This window comes from Sander lucioperca, chromosome 1, assembly GCF_008315115.2.
Source record: "Sander lucioperca isolate FBNREF2018 chromosome 1, SLUC_FBN_1.2, whole genome shotgun sequence".
NCBI classification, from domain to species: domain Eukaryota; kingdom Metazoa; phylum Chordata; class Actinopteri; order Perciformes; family Percidae; genus Sander; species Sander lucioperca.
Window position 1 is genome coordinate 20,668,171 of NC_050173.1, and position 18,580 is coordinate 20,686,750.

At 41.2% G+C, this 18,580-nt stretch overlaps 1 protein-coding gene across 3 annotated transcripts in view; it reads right to left on the reverse strand.

The window, feature by feature from the left end:
• sema5a (sema domain, seven thrombospondin repeats (type 1 and type 1-like), transmembrane domain (TM) and short cytoplasmic domain, (semaphorin) 5A) overlaps window positions 1–18,580 on the reverse strand; it is a 114,555-nt gene that overhangs the window by 30,292 nt on the left and 65,683 nt on the right. For all 3 annotated transcript variants that reach the window (XR_004897039.1, XR_004101977.2, XM_031282102.2), the window contains exons 10-15: window positions 15,966–16,170; window positions 12,626–12,833; window positions 10,703–10,820; window positions 7,896–8,077; window positions 7,010–7,153; window positions 2,334–2,481 (exon numbers count right to left, since the gene is read on the reverse strand). Coding sequence is in view for 1 of the 3 variants with exons in the window: in XM_031282102.2 (XP_031137962.1) it covers window positions 2,334–2,481; window positions 7,010–7,153; window positions 7,896–8,077; window positions 10,703–10,820; window positions 12,626–12,833; window positions 15,966–16,170 (1,005 nt within the window). In the remaining 2 variants the exon portion in view is untranslated. The remainder of the gene's footprint in view (window positions 1–2,333; window positions 2,482–7,009; window positions 7,154–7,895; window positions 8,078–10,702; window positions 10,821–12,625; window positions 12,834–15,965; window positions 16,171–18,580) is intronic.

Here is an 18,580-nt window from a genome sequence, read left to right on the forward strand (position 1 = left end):
AAATAAAGTAACAACTGAATAGATTTCACGATTCACTTTACAGCATGTCAGGAGTGTTGACCAGACTGTTATCCCGACCTTCAGTCCATCCTTGATACCCAAAAGTTAGTATTTCTTGCAAATTCTCTGCAGGACATGGTAAAAACAGGACGCAGATGTTAGCTCATTGCTGTCGATTAATGTCTGGAAAACAGAGAGAGCTGTTCACAGGTGGTTGTGGCGATATCAATCCTGACAGGTAAACATGGATGCACACACGTACATACGCACGCTAACGTCTAAGACATACACAGTGTTCATCTTTTCAGCTCTCAGTAGGCTGTCTGGTTTAAAAAAGTAGCTGTGATGACAGAAGCTGCAACCTGTGTGTGTGTGTGTGTGTGTGTGTGTGTGTGTGTGTGTGTGTGTGATTATGTGTGCGTGGTCTCCTTCTGTTTAATTAAACATGGATCCGTCCGAAGGAAGAGAACACAGACAGATGGCACATAAAAAACAAACTCATCACACTTTTCACTTTTTTTTTGGGGGGGGTCCTTGATTAAATTAAAAGAACATATTCTCATCATTCTTGATCTTCAAGTGCTAAACAAATGTATGCCTAACTTTATTGTAAAGTTGCATTATTTTCCATCTCAAACACTTGAGCTTCACTTCTTAGGGGCTTCAAGTGCATTGAAGCAATTGTTAAACATTGACAGCTGTGCTTTTAAGCACCTCATCAGAGTTGTAAATAAAAGGCAGCAAATGTTTCTTTGATATGAGTAAATATGCGGCTATAATACAAGTTAGCCAAGCTGGCCAAATAAAGTCCTCCCTGGAAAGGAGAAGGTGTCTCTGATATCTGCATGTAATTACAACTCTGTTGTCCCAATTAAGTCCATGTCGCAATGGCTGGAGACAAGGAGTCGATGAGGGAACAAAAAAGAAAAAAAGAAGTGAAAGTAAGTGTCTGTAATCAGTAGGAAACTGTCCCCTCCCCTGACACCAACAAAAACTACCTCTAACATCTGTTGCTCAGTAAGCCTGTGCTTGTCCTCGAACATCGAAAATACCCACAACCACAGTCAAAGACAGGCTTTCCCCTTTGGAGACAGCAGTGACGAGGTACTTAGATTCCCTCGTGCTCGTCATCAGTTTCCTTTTATGAACCAAGTTACGCTATGAATGCCGCTGCATTCTTAGGATTCCTCTGTGAGGATAACGGTCGCTGTGCAATGACAGAAATAAGACAGCTGCCACCTGATGGGAATGTGAGTGTATGTGTGTGAGACGTAGATGATATGGTGCGACTGCTAACTTTCTATTTAATGGGTGGTCATTTGGTGTTCTGCAGCTACTAATGCGTCATGGGCAATTATCAGATACTATATATGCTCTTGAGGTTGCAAGGCCTTGTGTGGGATGTTTCATAATGCTGGCAGTGTGTTATTTAGCTTCACAACGGGCCATTACACAACCTGTGTGATGTGCTCTTTAGCTAAATGTGATTTGGATCGCTGAATGCTTTTTCAACATTTGGCAGATTTGTTTTTTAAACAAATTTCATCTAACATCCTTTTAATTTGACACAGTGAATGCCTGTGTCCAATATTCGACATACATACACAATGGGAAAAAACCACATATTTACATAAATGCACACACAGCACCGAAGATGTGTGTAATCCTGATTATATTCATAATTCTAAACCCTAAATCTAAACCAGCCATTTAAGAGAGTTATGTTTAAGGTTCATCTTTTACCTTAAACCATTCTAATCAATTTTTCTACCAAAATAAAATGTTAAAGAAAGCCCGCAAACAAACAAACAAACAAAAACACACTTTAAGGATCCCATGCATCCAGAAGACCCTGACCTATATTCTTTAATCCATTTCCAAGAGGGACACCAGAAGCTACAGCTATCATTCTCGCTTATTTTTTTTACCAGGACTGGGATGGGGGAGTTTGTGTGTGTGTGTGAGTGTGAAGATAGCACCAGAAATAACACGAGCACCACATAATTCTGTCAACAAGGAGAGCGCTCATATTTCAACACTTCCTTGCATCATCCGTGCTTTGGAGAAAGCTTTGTAGCTGAAATAAGCCTATTCATATGTGGAGTGATTACTGTGCGTGTGATATTAAATATGTCTTGGTAATAAATCTGATGGCTGCTGCCACTGTATAAATATAGCCAGGGGATTTGGTCGTGTAGATGTTCCAATTTCATCACCACTGACTGCTCATCGCATCAAATGGTTAAAGCTGACTTCCTAAACAATGAATAGACGGAGAGAAAGACGGATATAAGGTATGGTGCATGTGAGAGCTATTGTTTTGTGGGACATACCTGACCACACCCGGGACAGTCGTTGCCATTCTCACAGGTTCTTCGTCGTGACTGGATCCCTCCGCCACAGGGCACGGTGCAGCGTTCCCATGCCGACCAGGCCGACCAGTAAACATGTGGTGGGCAGGGCAGGTGTTCATTACAGTATCTGGGAAGAAGGAGCAAAAGCCGCATGGGATCAGCATGTAACTTTATTTAATCAGATAAGTCGGGAACTCTTTTGATCAATTTATATTATAAACAATGATAAGTGCGTCTTTAAGTAATTACGGGATTGTGTATTGTAGTTACAAGATTTAAATGAGTTATGAGGTACTTTGCAAGATCTGACAATAGAGCTCAACTTATCCTGGGTACATATAACTGGATCACGCATGACAGTGTCTTTTGAGTGGTCTGTGGAAAATGGAATAGCTACTTTATCTGACAGAGCACTCAAATTATATGTGAAGGGCACTGGAGACGTCACCACACTTTTGAAACCTTGCCACTGAATTGAAATAGCTACAAAGAGTTCATACCACAAGACAGGGATGCCTGAAAAGGCATGTAAACTTCACTTAAAAAGAAACTTCAACAAAAGCCAACGTTTCTCTTTGATGTGGCCATGGAATGCAGAGAACACGGTGCACTTTGAACCGGAACATTCAATTGAATCATGCCACCAGAGACGGGTCTGTCTGGTATATTTCTGTTCATAGCATCATTGCCAGTGTTGCATAAAAGTACATCTAAGAAAATTCCATCTCAAATCTTAATGAACATGCATATGCACTTTGCATAATTCATTGACACAGCCTATTAAAAAAGCCACAAAGATGCATGCATCATCTCTAATTACATCGTTTTACAAGACAGGATTACTGCAAAATCTAAAATAGTTAATTACTCAGTCCTCATCATACAATAACGATAGACGATTGCCAGCCTTATTAGAGCCATATAATTTATGTTATAACTTTTACGCATACTATAAAAATAGCTTTTATTGCCATTTTGTTGTCTTTTGGCACATGGGGCCTTTTGAGGAAAACTGAGTCTTCTTGTGCTAAAATAGCTTTAACTTCATACCCTTCCTCCAGAGGCTCAGGCTGCATATTTCCATTGTACTATTCCCTAAAACTCTGCTATTGTTCATGGCAAATCAAAAGCTACATTCAGTATACCCGGGTTGTAAAAATCCTTAGAGCAGTGTGTTTTTTTACCACTGTTACTAATCTGCAAGCTTGTAGTGGGCTGATACAGCGGGAAAAGAGCAGTGTGGAGAAGCCAAGAAGAGTATGGATTACAATCTTGCACAAGCCTGAGAGAAGGAGAAAGACGCACGCACGCACGCACGCACGCACACGCACACACACGCACACACACACACACACACACACACACACACACACACACACACACACACACACACACACACACACACACACACACAAACAGACAGGCTTGTATGTAGACCCAAAACATCTCTGCTGCACCACAGCACAATGTATTTTTGCAAAGAATGATTTAGAGCTTCAAAATCATAATCATACAAACTTTAATCATTTCAGACAAGTCATAGCTTTAGTCCATCTCATCCTTTTCTCTTCACTCTAAAAACACACAGAGCTGATCAGACTAAAACGCTCCTAATTATTCGCTATAGGCTGAGTAAGCAGTGTGGACGATGTCAATGTGCTGAGGGAAATACCAACAGAAGGTTCATAAATGCAGACATTAACCAGCCAGATTTAAGCCCGTAGCGCTGTCGTGCACGGCCAATTTCAGAACACTTGCTTTATCTTTAAAAGCTCTGCCTGCTGCAAACAATCAGGACCAAAGTTATGAGAAGCTTGTTGGCTGCAAAAAATGAGGTGGGAGAAGTGGTTCAGTTTTGGCCTTTTAGTTTTTGTAAATATGTGTACATATGAGCTCACTCCATATGCATGCATGTTTGAACCTCTTTGAAGTCTTGTGCATTAAGTGAGTAGTGAGGCTTATTGCAGACGCCTAACACCTCTGAAAGGAGGCCTGTGCCCCATAAAATAAAAGTATGTCACGATATTAAGTTCAGTGCGCAAATGCTGATAAAGTGCCAGTCCTTTTCATGTCATGCGGATTAAAGCTTGTACAGAAGACCTATTTCACACATGGGCAACTATAAACAACAGATGTGGTGGAATTTTATGGACACCAATATACATGTTGAACATTTAATGAGAAGTTTTCCCTGTTTGTTTTTGCAAGCATTGGTGACACACCTGAATATGCTCATATTGAACACACAAACATTTTCTAGCATTCCTATCCTTTTCTCCTTCAGGCAGACTCAAACTGACACAGCATAATTCATCTGTTAACACATTTTCTCTTTCTATCGCTCTGCCTTACTGTCCATTTGTCTCACACACACACACACACACACACACACACACACACACACACACACACACACACACACACACACACACACACACACACACACTCCTCTCCTCTCCTCTCTTCTCTTCTCTTCTCTTCTCTTCTCTTCTCTTCTCTCCTCTCCTCTCCTCTCCTCTCCTCTCACTCCTCCCTTACAAAGATCCTTTTCCAGCCCTCACAGCTGGCCCCTAACTGGCCTAAGGTGTTTTAAATAGCTGAACAGAGCGAGAACTGAGAGCAGGAAGGGGAGATGAAACGAAGGAGATTAAAGCACGGAGAAAGAAAGACAGGGGGCGGCTAAACCTGCTTCTGGCCTTCCATGGTCTTTAGTGCCAGCCAGGACGTTTTTGGTGTGGTTTGTGAGTAACTGGGCTGTGCCGGTTACTCCATATTAGGGCTGTCAATCGATTAAAAAAATTAATCTAATTAATTACAGACTCTGTGATTAATTAATCGAAATTAATCGCATACATAATTAAACGGTGCCTGAACCGATACTTTTTAAGAAAGTAAAAAAAGAAAAGAAAACAAAGGGTACTAAACAACAGTCGGTGACATTAAAGAACGGCTTGTTTACTGCTAAGGCCATATGGTCAAAATTAAATGATTTAATAATAATGTATAACAATAACAATAACTTATTTCACTAGTAAATTGCTGTTGAACGACAAAAACAACCACCGAGGACATTTACAATAACTTCAAATGCACCACGAAGCTGTAGTTTACCAGTTTCATTGAACGCGTTTCATTGAATGTGTTGTTTTTCCGATGGCAGCTGCAGATTGTTACATCCCGCTGTTGAGTCACAGTCCTCTACAGTAAAACACAGTCAAACTTTACACCGTTCAGCGTTAGCTGTCAGCATTGTAACCGTGTTTAATCCAGCTACTAGCTAGCGGTAGGCTAACGTTAGCTGCTGTCGAGTATAGTGTTAACTAGCGTCACATGCAGCGGTGTTTGTGTTGCCTGTATCGTCTTCAGAGCATCAGAGAGAAGTGCAGACATATCAGTGGCACCAGATTTCGGTAGCCAGGGTTGGCAGGAAAAATATTTTTACAAGTAAATGTTCCAATTAATGATCCAGGCAGCACATTCTCGTCTCCCTCCTTCATTTTACAGTCCAATGGTGGCTAGAACGGCTCCGGGTCAAACGTCAATATGGAATGGATTAATCTGCGTTATTTTTATTTAGTTTATTTTTCTCAAATTAATTAATCGAAATTAACACGTTATTTTGACAGCCCTACTCCATATATATTTTCCTCAGAGCTCCTGGTGGAGCAGTCCTTGGGAGCATCAGTGAGTGAGAAAAGGAAAAGTGGAAGGTGAGAAGAGAGAGAGGAAATAAAAAAGTGCAGAGAAAGGAGCAAAGAAAAGGATGCAATACAGGGTTCATCCTTGAAGGCCGGATCCAATTACTCTTCCATCGCAATGCTGTTTCTGTTGCCATGGTAACGATTGATAACAATTTATTTCTCCTTTTTCCTCTCCTGTAACCTCTGAACTGTATTTATTTGCACTTTTTCTGCCTTCACCTCTGGTTCACAGCAGGAGTTGAAAAATCATAAGCATGATGCCTCACTTGGTGACACAGAGACTATGGACACAGAAGAAGAATGCCTCAGTTTATTAAGAAACGCCAGTCTAATTAGAAGTATGTAATGTAGCCAGTGTCGTGTAATTTTTAAACACCATGAAGCTGTCATAGCTTTCCTCAATCGTTTTTTGATTTGGCAAACACCTAACTTGGAGATAAAAAGAGATAGAGGCACAAAACTTTAACTTGAAGAATACTCATCTCTTGACCTGTTCTACCTGGACTGCTTTGTATGTCCCTTGGTGCTTTCTCCTTGAAAAAAAGATTTTCTTTTTTAGGCCTTGAAGGTTGCTTGGAAACCACAGAAACACATCTCTTAAAAGGTGATTATTCTACAGCAAAGCTACCAAAGCTTCAAAACGTAGACTAGTCCTGTGTGTGAAAGCCAGATAATTACCCAAGCACAGACCTATCCCACTCATTCCTTAATTGGCTGTCGCAAAGTTAGACAGAAGTGAAGAAAAAGAAAAAAAGAAGGAAAAAGCCACAGGGAAATACATGCTTCCTTAGTGCAGGTTGCAAATTCTCGAACAAAATCGCTTTTTTTTAAATGTTTTTTTAACATGCTCAGAAATACAAATACGCATGTACCATATGTATTTGCTTTAATCTGTACATGTGAATAAATGTATAAACGTGTGTGTGTGTGTGTGTGTGTGTGTGTGTGTTATACCTCTCCTCGCGGTTCTGGCCCACACACACTCGTCCGCCGTGGCGAGGGGTCGGGTTGCTGCAGGAGCGTTGACGGACCTGGAAGCCGATGCCGCAGCTGGTGCTGCAGGGAGACCAGGAAGTCCAGGGAGTCCACGCCCCGTTTCTATGGAGACACACAGAGCAACATTAGTCTAAGCTACTTTAACTACTGATGGAGAGTTAATGGTAGCTGGAGGAACACAAAAACATGACTTCAGCAAGAAGATAGTAACTATTAAGTCACATGAATCTCAGTGGTTGATCACACCATGAGACACAGAAGACTATTTCAAGAGATGAATAAAGACTGTGAATTTAATGGTTTTTTTTTTTCCATCTTTTTTTTTTTTTTTCTTCTCCTAGTCAGATAAAATTAATTAAATACTTAAAAAGTATTTAATTTGGGCTATTGTAACTACTTTTAGACATTAATTAGACTAAAAGATGAATTTATTGGTAAAAAAAAACAATTGATGAAATAACTAATAATGGAAATAATCCTTAGTGACTTCCCCTCATCATCAAAGGATGTGTTTGATGCACAGCAGTAGCATCGCAGTTAATTTGAACTCAGAGTGTTAAAAACAGCAATAAGTCAGCTGTGTGGGTGGGAAAAATACACCCAATCAACACTTGTTAGCCCAAAATAACCAACAGTGACAGTTCAACTGACAGAGTATGCAACATGAAACAATGTGCTGTGTATGGATTTCTGATGAGTAGGTGTTAGGATGCACAGAATTAATATACACATTTTTACAACTATCCCCTTACCTCCCCGTCGCCCTCTCTATTGTAGAGATAGGTACATACTGTACAAATTCATCAGACTGTTGACAAAGAGAAGGAAGATTTACAGAACGTACCTGGAGCAGTTTGCGACCTCCACACTGATGCCATAGCAATGCTGGCCCCCACACTGAGGGGCAGGGTTATCACAGGCTCGTGTCCGACACAGACAGGACCCCGCGCTGCCTCCGTCGCTATGACTACATGTTGACCAGCCTGACCAGGCACCAAAGCCTCCATCAACAGTCACATTACGGATCTGTTAGCAATAAAGAGAGCCAAAAATCAAACATTTGAGAGTAATGGCTTTTCTCAGAAACTGGTCATTGCATTAAACCGATGCTCTCAGAATGTATTGTTCTGGGAAACGCAGCCCACGGCTACGGTGGATGCAAACAGAAATCAATTTTCCTGAAATAGATGCAAAAATTACTGCATTACATCATCTGCAACACATCCAAAATTGTGCAGTTATACGGACAAAAATGTGCTGTGAACACGAGGAAGATATATGAAAATTGTCTCATATGATGAGATTCCAAAACAGCAAAAGAGAGATTCAGAAAGGCAAATGAAAGCTGTGAATGGACACATTCCAAAGACAGAAATATGAGGAAATAAAAGTGGCAGCGTAAATAGATATCTGAAGCAAAACAGAATGAAACAGGAAGGCTCAGATATTACAGCAGCTATGAATTACGAGCAATGTCCTGGGCACACGAGCTAAAAACAAAAATGCGCCGGTGTAAGATTCAGAGCTGCAGATGATATGAGCCATGTCGCTGCTATATTTCAGGGTGATTTAAAAATGCAAAGAACACGCAAAGAAAAGAGAGCGTGATCATCAGCTGCTTTAGCAGAAGCAGAAAAAATGTCTGCCCTATGCTCTTTTTGGTAATTGAGCTCCGCTGTGTGCCTAAAAGGGGGACGCTTGGCTAAGATGGGCAACATTTGCATCATTAGGCTGCCTAAAAAGCAAACAACTAGAAAGATACAGACAATATTGCATCTATTTCACCAATCATACAGCTGAAAATATAAATTATATGGTACATGTTTATGACACTATCCTTTTTATGCTGTGTATTTGTCCCTAAAAAATAAATATAAACATATAAAGATTTCTTTTTTTAAGCAGGTGTAATTTTTTTCATTAAAATGAGAAAATAGAAGTGAAAGGGCACCAGAAACAGGATGATAATTCTTTTTACAGGCTGAAATTACATCAGCTGTCTTTCCTCTCTCTCTCTCTCTCTCTCTCTCTCTCTCTCTCTCTCTCTCTCTCTCTCTCTCTTTTGTAATTCTAAAGAATACTGTAACATTATGTTTTTAGAGTAGGGGTTAATTAAAATTATTTTTAGGCAATGTGGGTTCCTCACAAAAACTTTTATTGAGTCAAAATTTCCATTTTACTTGAGTGAAAACATACAGAACAGTGACTAAGACTTGTACCTTCCCTAAAACTATACAGACACTCTTTTCTGCTGTTTCCATATAGACATGAGACTGTGGTGCCAGATGGCGTTTGTTAATACGTTGGTAAAGCATATCATATCTCCTGTCTCTGCCTACACAACACAACTCAGTGTGCAAAACCTTGACTGGCCTCCAGCTCCACACTTCCACTTTTCAGGAGAAAGCAAAAGAACAGACATTCAGCCAGTTTTTTTTCCAAGGTGTTAATGGACTCATAGGGAGTGAAACACTAATTGTGAGGCAAAAAAGGCAACTTCTTGTTTTTCAGTTTTCCCATTCTGGTCTGGCTTCACAAGCCCTATTGTAAAGCCATTTCTCTCTGTCAGAATACAAAGTGATTACTGCCAAAAGTTAATTCATGCTCACTCTAAATGGATTGGACCTGGTAAGACCAAGGTTAAGTGGGTAAATACATATTCCATTACTGGTGCGGGCAGCGGTATGTGGCCAAATGAAAATACATCAAAACTAAAGGATTGGTGGCTAGACTGCTGCTGGAAACATGAATAGTATCTTTAATCAAATCCTGCATTTAAAGTAATAGTTAGCTTAGGTTAGTATAATGACTGGAAAACAGGTTGAAACACCTACCAGCACCTCTAAAGCTCACTAATTGCTTAATATGTTGTTTGTTTACTCTGTACAAAAAAAGTGTAAAAATGACAAGTCTTATGGGAAGTTTCATATAAACAGTGGTAAGCTGTTAATTAGTGAGCTTTATAGCTCCAGAAGAACAAAATTGTTGAATTGCAGCCAGTAGTGACATGGCGAAAATATAATGCGTGTCTGTTTATGCACATATGCATGCTTGTTTGAGTCCATGTACAGCATATATCTGAATGCATATGAGGATGCAGCCAAGTTTCTGCCAGAGCTATGCTGACAGATGCCACTGGGTGCTCAGTGGCTTGACTGCTAAATCTTCCTCTGAACATAAAAGGACACGGAGGCACATAGCACTATCGCTGTGACTGGCTTGAAATTGATGTCAATGAAATGCTGAAAAAAGCAGAGCCATGTTGGAATTGATAGGCTTACCACAATTCCTCCCCCCCAAATACTGCTCCCGAATTTGGTGTACGTCAAAATAAATGGAAGAACTGTTTTGCTAATGAGCATGCAGTCAGAGGTGAATGATTGAGGGAACGCTCCAGATCATTCCCAGGGTACACGCCGCTCCCTTAAAGTCAAGAATGTTTAGTCCCAAGATGCCTTTTTTTGGCGAAGATATGTTTCTAAGGCTGGTTTTAGGGGATGTTGCTTGTAAGTTGTGAGTGCATGGAGAGAATACAGAGCAGGCTGTAACTTTAAAAGGAGAGGAGCAACGATGAATGTGAAGAAGCGAGTAACACGCAAGTGGACTACAATGAGGTATGTACAGATCAGGCAGCAGCTCCGTGATACTCACAGGGCATTTTGTGATGCTCTGCTCCCATTGGCTCATCCTGACACTTTCCTCCAGCGTGGTGCACTTCTTCAATAGCAGGTCCCAACCACAGTATGGGTCCCTGGCTCCCACACAGGCTCTGGAAGAACAATACAGTTTAATGGGCTTTTATTAACCAGTCATATGTGAATACAGATAGCTCTGCATTGTGACAGGACATGAAATCTAACATCGGGTTGGGACAAAGAAGGGAGATTGCAGAAAAAGCTGGACGATAAGGTGGCGGGAGAAATGATGGATGAAAAAAATAGAAAATGGGAGAGATAAGATGAGAGGAAGTGACAAAGGAGAGAAGAGAGAAGTGTAGAAATAGAGGTGAGTAAAAAGCTAATTAAAATAAAAAAGAGGGATGACAGAAGCTACTCAAGTGACAGAGAAGAAGAGAGAGATAAGAAAGGCAGGAGAGAAGTGTTAGAAATTAAGAGTATTGCAATGCTCTAAAGTACATTGCATAGGCATCATCAAATTATGTATTGACACAATGTGCTGACTGATTTCTCAGGTAATCTTCAGCCAAGCATGAGGATTATAGTTTTGTGTCCGACACACACACACACATTTCTGACTCAAATAGCTTATCAGCCCAACAAATATTCACTGAGAAAACTGTAGCGGGGATAGCTGGATCTGTCTTTGCAGTATCTGCTTCAGGTGGCTTATTGAGTGCAATAAAAAGCCTGATGTTACTCTTTTCATACAAATACGAGTCTGCGGTGACAGCACAATGACATATCTCTGAGCCACGAGCATCAACGGAGCCTGAAATGCCCCTAGTGAAATGTAACCAAAGTTGTCCGTGGGTTTTATAACAATGAACTGAGCGCAGGCACAAACACAAGTGCAAGGACATAAGCTCATATGCATCCATCCATGTGAAAATGCAGAAAGGCAAACACTCTGACGTGCTTGTGCACACTCTGATGCGCACACAAGGTGGTTGTCGTAGTGTCTGAGAGGCTAACAAACAGCAGAGAGTTATACACTTTATCTGTACGGACAAGGATATCTGGCGTGACGACAGCAGCACAAAATGAAAGGGAGAAAGAACAAGATAATACCTGTCTTTCAGATGGCCTTAAGGGCCTTGCAGATTGTACACCACCCATCAGTGAGCCATCAGAACACAGCACACACAGCCAAACAGAGAGGCAGCCTTCTAATATTTCACAGGCAAACCTCAAAGAAATGTCAGTGATGAACCCAGTAACTCTCCCTGTACTGTAGCTGCCAGTCTGTGTGCACAATCTGTGTGTGTGGTTTTACTTCTTTTATCCGTTTTGTTTTTCTCTTACACTTTCAAAAAAATAAAAAAAAGAAAGGAAGAAAAAATGCCATAATGGCTGCAGCATATATCACAGAGCCACAGCTGTAATATGAAGCCTTAACTCTTCTGTGTATTCCAATAACAGCTCATTGTGCGAGAGATAAGGAATGCAGGTGTGATTCCTTTTCTGAAGCGATGATGGATGGGATCCCAATCTTGTGGTGAGTCTTCACACCCCAGCCTCTGTCTCTGGTTTTTCTTTGCCAATATTTATGCGTTGACGGAGTGTCTTCCAGACAGACAGAAACTCAATATATGTGCTGAACACACGCACAGCTGCAACAGAACTGTGCACGAGAGGCAGAAAATGCACGGTTTGATGACAACCAGAGGAAGACAGACAGAGGGCAGCAGTGGGCACCTCCAGTGGCCCAGACAAAAGCTGATTTACAGGGTTTTAAATCTCAGCAAAGGCCCCTGACCAACAAACAGGCCTGGCCCTCTCAGATAAAGAGCATCTTATGAAATAGGCAGCTTTAAAACTTTGTACTGTTGTATACATATTTTGCTTTTGACACTTTCCATTGAGATTAATGGTGTTAGTTTGAGCATGTACTCACTCTCTGCTCTTGTGGTAGCTGCATCTCTTCAGCGGGATCTTGATGACCTGGTCTCTAACACCCACATAAAGCTCGCTGCGGCTGTGCAGGATCAGCAGGCTTCGGATCGGCTGTCTCTTCCTGGGCGGGAACAACTCAATCTCCTCCAAAAGGCAGCTCCCCGTGGACTGATTGAGAGGGGAAAGCACTTTCCTGATAGTACCATAATCTGGAAGAGAAAGAGAGGGGAAGAGAGGATTTGGTCAAATAAAGGAAGGGTGTTTATCCATAAATGAGAAAAGTTAAAGTAGTGGAGGCAGGGCAAGAATAGCTGGGAGTTTGATGAGGGAAAAACACAAAACAAAATAGATCTCGGATGAGCAAAAGTGCACACAAGCCGATGTGAACTCAGTGTGAATCACAACAATCACTTCCTCACAGAGAGGCTCTGAAAAAAGACAAAAACAAAAAACCTGGTAGTGGCTGGCGTGCCAAACGTGGTTATGCCATTAACATGCAGTGCTGTAGATGCAAAGGAAAAGAAACACTTTGTAGTTCTGAGAGAGAAGAGTGTGGAAATCCATGTCATTGTCAATACTTCCTGACCTTTATTTTATGTAAGGTAGGCCCTGTGAGATGAAGTTGGGGGAATTTTCTTTTGGGAGAGCTAAAACAAACATAATCTATTATACATGCAATCCCCTGGGTGAAGAAAACGTAATTAGGTGCACAGTGATGCCAAGGGAAGAAGGGTGAAGTTTCAAAGTAGGGAATGTAAAAGTTGCCCTAAGCAGTGTTGGGCAGTAATGCATTACTTAGTACCATGTTACAGTAATGTGATTACTATTTCAAGTAACCTTCACTACATTGACAATTTGGGGGATGACTTGTTCGCTAATTTGATGGAGAGTTGATATCAGTGTGGTTCAGTGAATAGACAGGTCGGGGAAGTGCTACCTGGGTTTTTCTTTTGGGGGTGGCAGTAGCTCAGTCCGTACGGAGTTGGGTCGGGAACCGGAGGGTCGCTGGTTCAAGTCCCAGTACGGACCAAAGTACGGAGTGTGGATTGGTAGCTGGAGAGATGCCAGTTCACCTCTTGGGCACTACCAAGACCGAGCAAGGCACCGTACCCCCCCAACCGCTCAGGGTGCTGGTCCAGCACTGGCAGCCCACTCACTCACACTCACAATTTGTGCAGTGAGTAGGTCCTATGTGTATGTGTATTTCAGGCCTGTGTGTAGTGATTTCTAACAAACAGAGTGTAAATTGTAATTTCCCCACTGGGGATCAATAAAAAGTTACAGTTAGCTTGGTGCAGGAAACTGGAGGTGTGGCGATGCAGCTAGCCATTACCAATAGAGGCTCCTGGTGACTCCAAAGTTGTCTTATTTACACGTTGGAGTTCTTAGCTTGCTTGCTAATGTTAGCCTCTGGTTAGCTACATTTAAGAATCACCTGGTTTTGTTCACAGTTAGAGGGTGTGTGAGCCCCGAAGCTTCACTTTAAAGGCGGGACTTCCGGACAGTTGTGTGTTAACCGTGGCTAACGTAAAGCTATGTTGATGCTCATTAAATACCTCTGTAGTCTGATTGCTTGTTTAACATATAGTGGTGTACATCACATTACTCTTGCACTTACATATAATACAATACAATATCATTAACTCAATAAATTTGTACTTCTCTGTATTTGTGCTGCTGCAACACAATAAAGACTTTTCCTGTCTTATAATGTCTCTTTTTCTAATCCTACATGTGTTGAAATAATTACTTTTGATTTTGAGTAATAGAATTACTTTTTCAATTAGTGATATATAATGAGTAAGTGATTCGTTTTTCCCCTCAAGGCATGTACCTTCACTAAGTCTCACCTCTAGCAACTAGAAAATTGGTTCTTTGGTGAACCAGGAACTTTTAAGAAAATCTTTTGCATTTAACTGAATTCTGTCCATGTTAACTGCAAGAGAAAAATGCTGCTGCAGGGCTGCATGAGGGCTGAATAACAAAGGGGGGAATTTGCTGCAAGCCACATGTTTGAATAAAAGAACTCTACACCTTGACATCTTTGGATCCCCAGTTGGAGCTATCAGGTTTTCTACAATGGCCCCAATCAGCGAGATGCGTTTAAGCGTTAATAATAGCATGTGATTAGGTACAGTATGTGTGCTACCCAATGGCCTTGGCAGGGTTTCAGATGTTTTCATTAGCGTCTGGTTAGTGTCTGGGGAACTGCAGTGTGGGCAGCTCTGGTCTGACGCTACATTGATCACAGCACCATGCAAACAATGAGAGGGGAGTTTTTGAGGGAGATGCCAAGCATAGAGCCAGTGAACTGGAACAGGTTGTGTGTGTGTGTGTGTGTGTGTGTGTGCGTGCATGCATGCGTGCATGTGTGAGTGTGTGCTTGCATGTGTGATATCCTAAAATAACACTGACTAACAACAGAAAGATCATGTTGACATTTCCCAGTGGGGCCATGGTACAGTAGCACAGTGAAGTGGGTCACTACGTTCATATTCTGTTCAGTACATCCGTTCCTAATCCATAGTGTACGTTATATCATAATACAGAACAGACACCAAACGCCGGTGTGTATCAGGAGAATAGCTGATACTGTTTTCAGCACTTTGCCAAGTCTAACATCACATATTGTCACACCAGTGTGATCAAACAGTCTACTGATTAGCAGGTGGTGCCATGCAGTTCAGACAGGGAAAATGTGTAAGGGTTAAATCAGAGCTGTATGTGTGTGGGTTATTAATTACCCGTCTGCTTTCTTTTGACACAGGCTGTCGTCTGTTACATGGTGTCTACGATCTCTTAGTGAGAGATTGCATGGGAGTGATATGTGGTGTGATGTGTGTCTGTTCTGTCAGTGCATATGGAGGACATATGGAGGGAAAGAGTGATCAAACTTGGGTCAGAGCACTAAGCTTTGATGCCTCCTCAGAAGTACGGATCTATTGTTTTCATTCTTCTTACAGGCCTTTTTTATGTGCACTTAAAAAGACTTAAAGCCCCAAAAATCTATTAATATTCATGACAATGTAAGTAACAACTGAAGCTTACATTTAGAAAGCTATGTAAGGTATTATTTATTAAGAGTTTAACACCCCTAAAATGCTAATGTGTGCTAATCTGCTGCTTCAGGACTGTGTAGGTGTGATTTGATCAGATTTGACTGACAGTGCTGCAACAAAGGCAAACAACCTGACAACTGTCATTACATTTTGAATCCAATATTGCTAAATTCTGATTGGTGCTTAGAATTATGTGACATCAGCTTTTCCCCACCCAACCCTGCCCACATTAAACCTGTGAAAAAGGCAACACATTGAATAAACATAGTGCCAAGAACCCACCAGTAGCCAAGTATATGATGTGAAACAGCATGTCTTTCCCCTGCACCACATCCACTGCCACATGACTGAAGCGCACGTTGTCCTCCATGAAGTAGGGCACGGGAACCACGGGTTGGACAACCTCATGCATCAGCAAAAACTTCTGAGCGTCCTGCAGGTTTCTTTCAGTCAGGTTCACGTAGGAGCCGGAGTCAATGGTGCCGCACTGTGGAGGTGGGGGAGACAGAAAGGAAAAAGATTGACTGGCTACATAAATAAAAGCTCCAAGCTCTTTGGGATGAAAAGCTACGTTAATATGCTTACTTTTTTTGTCCAGAAGTACCACAAGAGATGAGAAAAGAGAGGGATTTAATGATTAAATGAACAGGGCTAAAAAGTCGATTGCCGGTTCTTTGTGATGGCTAGCTATCCTCACAACCTTAAGGCTTTGTAGTCAATACACCTTGGCTGATGGAAGACGACTGAATGAATGTTTGACTGAGCAAGTAGTTATCTCTTTTACTAGATTGTTCCTCATATGCATATATATTGCTAGTGAGTTTTGTAATTGGTCTGTTTGCTATTTTTTTCTACCCCAAAATAAGCTAATATCTTAAAAGTGTTTTCATATTCAGAGCTTAATTATTGCTATTCATAATATTACAGCCAAAAAATGTAAATGCTGCAATAATATTCAAAGGACTCCAAAAAATGACTTGCACTCAAAATGTTAGGACCTGCCAAGAAAACAGTCCAACTGCAATCATTGAATCTCCTACAAATAGGTAGATTTTATTGCCACAGATTCATTTTGGATTTATCAGCTACAGTTGACTCGAAGTTCTCGTTCTGTGTCCCAGCAGAGTTTTCCTACTGAAGCAGAGTCAGTGCTGCAGCACTTGGTTATAATGTGAAATAATATCTAATATGTGACATTTCCCCTACTTGATTTATTAAAAGGAGTTCAACAAAGTGAACCTTCTCCAAATGGGAGTTAAAAGCGGGAAATAAGTAAGTTTATATTTTTGTGACGTGTTAATTTCTTTAGTTGATATTTTTATCTGGAAAACAACATAAATGATCTATGTATGGCACTTTCAAATTTGCTTGAAAATTGCTTTTTAAGCTGAAAGAGGTTCCAACCAGCATTATATAGAATATAAAACACTGCTATCAGTGACATGATGTATAATCATGACCCATTGTAGCAATAATAGCATACTAAAAACTAACTTCAAGGTATATACAGTACTATATGTTTTTGTAGCATGTTGTTGCTGTCCAGGGAAAACTGTGTATCTCAAAATGTTTAGATGTCTTTAAATAACTGTCAAGGAATACGTTTGTGTGTGAAATGTAGTCTAGAAACCATTTAAAAACCCATTGTATTACCAAAGAAGTGTGTTGTCACTAATCACAGAACAGTGACAATATTCATGCTTTTTAGGTTGAGAATGCAGTGCCTTTTTCCAACAAGCACAACGGGACTAAGAGAGGCACAAAGCCAGTCCAGCTAAGGCAGAGCTGGATGAGCGAAGCTAACCATGCATGTCTTCCTCTGTAAAAGAGGTCCCTGGCTTGGGTGAAGATTGTGGATTGAGGCCCCATCCACAAAGAATAGGCCCTCAAGACACAGAGCAGAGAAAACGAAAATAAGCCGTGCTCGACAATTACACTAACCCAAATGACTGGTACTGTTTTTGTTTTAAACATAGTATCGCAGATGCACTGCACGGATTTGCTCCAGGCTAACTGACACAGCCTCGCCGTACTAAGCTGAGACTGGACCTTGGGCACCGATTAGTTTCTGCTGACTTGCTACAGTACAGTAGCAACAGCACGGACACTTTATACGGATAAATCCCTGGCTTCCCTGGGCTGACAGATGAGAAACATGGTAGGCTTCCCCAGGATGGGCAACGGATCAGTGCCTACGCCACATCAGGAGATGGGAAATTAAAGCCCTGAAGGACAGGAAAATGCAATACTGTGTGTATGTGCCTTGAATGTGCCTCTTGCTTATGGCACAGACGTGTAGAGTGTGTGTGTGTGTGTGTGTGTGTGTGTGTGTGTGCGTGTGTGTGTGTGCGTGTGTGTGTGTGTGTGTGTGTGTGTGTGTGTGTGTGTGTGTGTGTGTGTGTGTGTGTGTGTGTGTGGTGAGGGCTATGTAATACCATATGTCTAAGGTTTCCTTTTGTGGTTTGTCCTTGAATTGCATGCATGTGTCTCAGTGTATGCATGATTGTATTTCTGCCACCGTGAGACAAAGTAAGGCACTGGCCAGTGAGGGTCTACGACATCTGTGAATGTATTGAGAGACTGATGTGGTGATTTCCTTGGTACAGTCAAGGTGAGGGACAGAACCATCATTTGGCTGAGGGCCCATCCAACACTCAGCTGTCTTGCTCATCATCAGCGCACTGTGCTCTGCTGGCATGATAAATGCCTCTGAGAAATATGGTTATATTACAGTATGTTTTTTGCCAAATGGGCTTTTGTGTAAAATGGGTAATTTAAAATGAAATTATAATATATATCTAGTTTGTTGCACTTGCAACTTCTAAAGATAAAAAACATTACAACAGCATTTGGCCCAGACTCTACCTTAGCATATTTTCTGCATATGGAGCTTAACA